This window comes from Lycium barbarum, chromosome 7 (genome assembly GCF_019175385.1).
Source record: "Lycium barbarum isolate Lr01 chromosome 7, ASM1917538v2, whole genome shotgun sequence".
NCBI classification, from domain to species: domain Eukaryota; kingdom Viridiplantae; phylum Streptophyta; class Magnoliopsida; order Solanales; family Solanaceae; genus Lycium; species Lycium barbarum.
Window position 1 is genome coordinate 35758520 of NC_083343.1, and position 2181 is coordinate 35760700.

At 39.6% G+C, this 2181-nt stretch overlaps 1 protein-coding gene across 1 annotated transcript; it reads right to left on the reverse strand.

The window, feature by feature from the left end:
* Positions 1–241: 241 nt before the first annotated feature.
* Positions 242–920, reverse strand: LOC132601456 (uncharacterized). The gene is made up of 3 exons (XM_060314536.1): positions 837–920; positions 422–749; positions 242–360 (listed from the first exon to the last, which is right to left on the reverse strand). Exons 1-3 carry the CDS (start codon positions 918–920, stop codon positions 242–244), a joined length of 531 nt encoding a protein of 176 aa, XP_060170519.1.
* Positions 921–2181: the final 1261 nt, after the last annotated feature.

Here is a 2181-nt window from a genome sequence, read left to right on the forward strand (position 1 = left end):
ATTATGGACCACGTTACGGTCCGTATCTCAAATTACAGCCCGTAATTCATGGCGTAAAAATGCATCTGCTGAACTGTAGCAAAAATTCCAACTCCAACATTCTTTATCTGATTTTCTATGTCTAAAATCATGGTCAAAGCTTAAGTTAAAAGTCTGAGATGTTACAATATCTTCCCTTTGGGATCATTCATCCTCGAATGATGGGTTCTAGCAAGGAGTGGGCTGCTGAGACGTGTGTACACTAACTAATATGAACACATGAAAACTGAACCGAAAGGGATACTAAATTGATTAGCTTGCTTAACTGGACAGCTACTGAACTGACTGAATGAACACTGGCCTGAGTGACTACTAAACTGACTGAATATTGTAAAGACATAGAGACTATAGAATATGAAATCTGATTAGGAAGGTAAATTACCTTCAACATTTTCTGCTGACTGTTCAAATAGATGGGGATATCTGGACTTTATGTCCTCTTCTTCTTCCCACATAGCTTCTTCAACTTTCTGACTCCTCCATAAAACCTTTACTGGGGCAACTTCTTTCGTTCTCAACTTGCGAACTTGATGATCAAGGATTTCCATTGGGACTTCTTCGTAAGTCAAGCTATCATTTTCTATTATGCTATCAGTCGGGACAACCAACGAGGGGTCTCCCAAGAACTTTCTTAACCTGGACACATGGGATACTGGGTGCACAGCAACAAAGTCTTGCGGCAACTCAAGCTCATAAGCGACATGACCAACCTTTCGCAGAATTCTGTATGGTCCAATATAGCGGGGACTAAGCTTCCCCTTCTTTCCAAACCTCATGACACCCTTCATAGGTGAGACCTTAAGAAACACCCCATCATTAACTTGAAACTCTAAGTCCCTCTGTCTCATATCTGTGTAAGACTTCTGGGGACTCTGAGCCATTTTCAACCGCTCTTAAATTAACTTGACTTTCTCCATAGCTGATAGACTAAGTCTGGTCCTAACAACTCTGCTTCACCAACCTCAAACCAACCAATTGGTGATCTACATCTGCGCCCATACAAAGCTTCATACAGTGACATCCCAATACTAGCATGGTAACTATTATTATAAGAAAACTCAATAAGAGGCAAGTGATCATCCCAATTACCTTTGAAATCAAAGGCACATGCTCTCAACATATCCTTAAGTGTCTAAATAGTACGCTCTGCCTAACCATTTGTCTGAGGGTGAAGAGTTGTACTGAGATTAACTTTTGTACCCAATCCTTTCTAAAAGGATCTCAAAAAATATGTTGTGAACTGGGCACCACGATCTGAAATAATGGACACTTAAGTCCCATGAAATCTGACAATTTCACAATGATACAACTTGCCATAGTGTTACACCTCGTAAATTTCCCCGTGAATGTACAACGAATAGACTAACGAAGAATACGAGTATACGATGTTTTAGTGAAAAGGGAACGACGTTTGACGAACCTAAGTAAGATTTCAAAGGCGATGGGAACAAGGGATAAGGTTATGCTCCACAATGACTAATTATACGTTCTGAAGACGTGAAAGTTGCAGATTCGCACTTTGGCCCAGTTGGTTGTAAAGTGAAATACGGACCGTAAAGTGGTATATGGCCCGTAAACCACCAGGTCGTATTCCAACTCACAAAACTTCAACTTTCTGTAAAATGTTCAAATGGTTAAATACGACTTGGAATATGGCCCTTAAATCGAAATACGGACCGTATACTGCGATCGTAAATCGCCATGATCCTCAGCATACCTTTTTGGTTTTGATATGCTTAAATACGACTAGGATATACGACCCGTAACCTGAAATAAGGACCGAAACTGGGTTTACGACCACTGTGCACTTCAGTCACCGTTCATTCCGGATTAGATTTTAAGTCATTAAAAAGAGACCTAACCTCATCCAATTCATTTTAATTCCACGATATTTATCTCAAGAAGCCTCTAGAATACTCTCTACTCTTCATCACAAGAAAACCAAAGGAAATTAGTGATCCATTACACGAAACCCACGAAATCAAGTGTAAGAATCACACTAAAGTTCATCTTTCTCAAGAAAACCCAAACGGAGTGAAGTAGGGTTTTGGTGCTAAAGGAGTAATTCAATTCAAGGATTATTCAACCATAATCTAAGGTAAGTTTCATGACTAAAACATGTTGTTTAAGGTATTGGAAGGT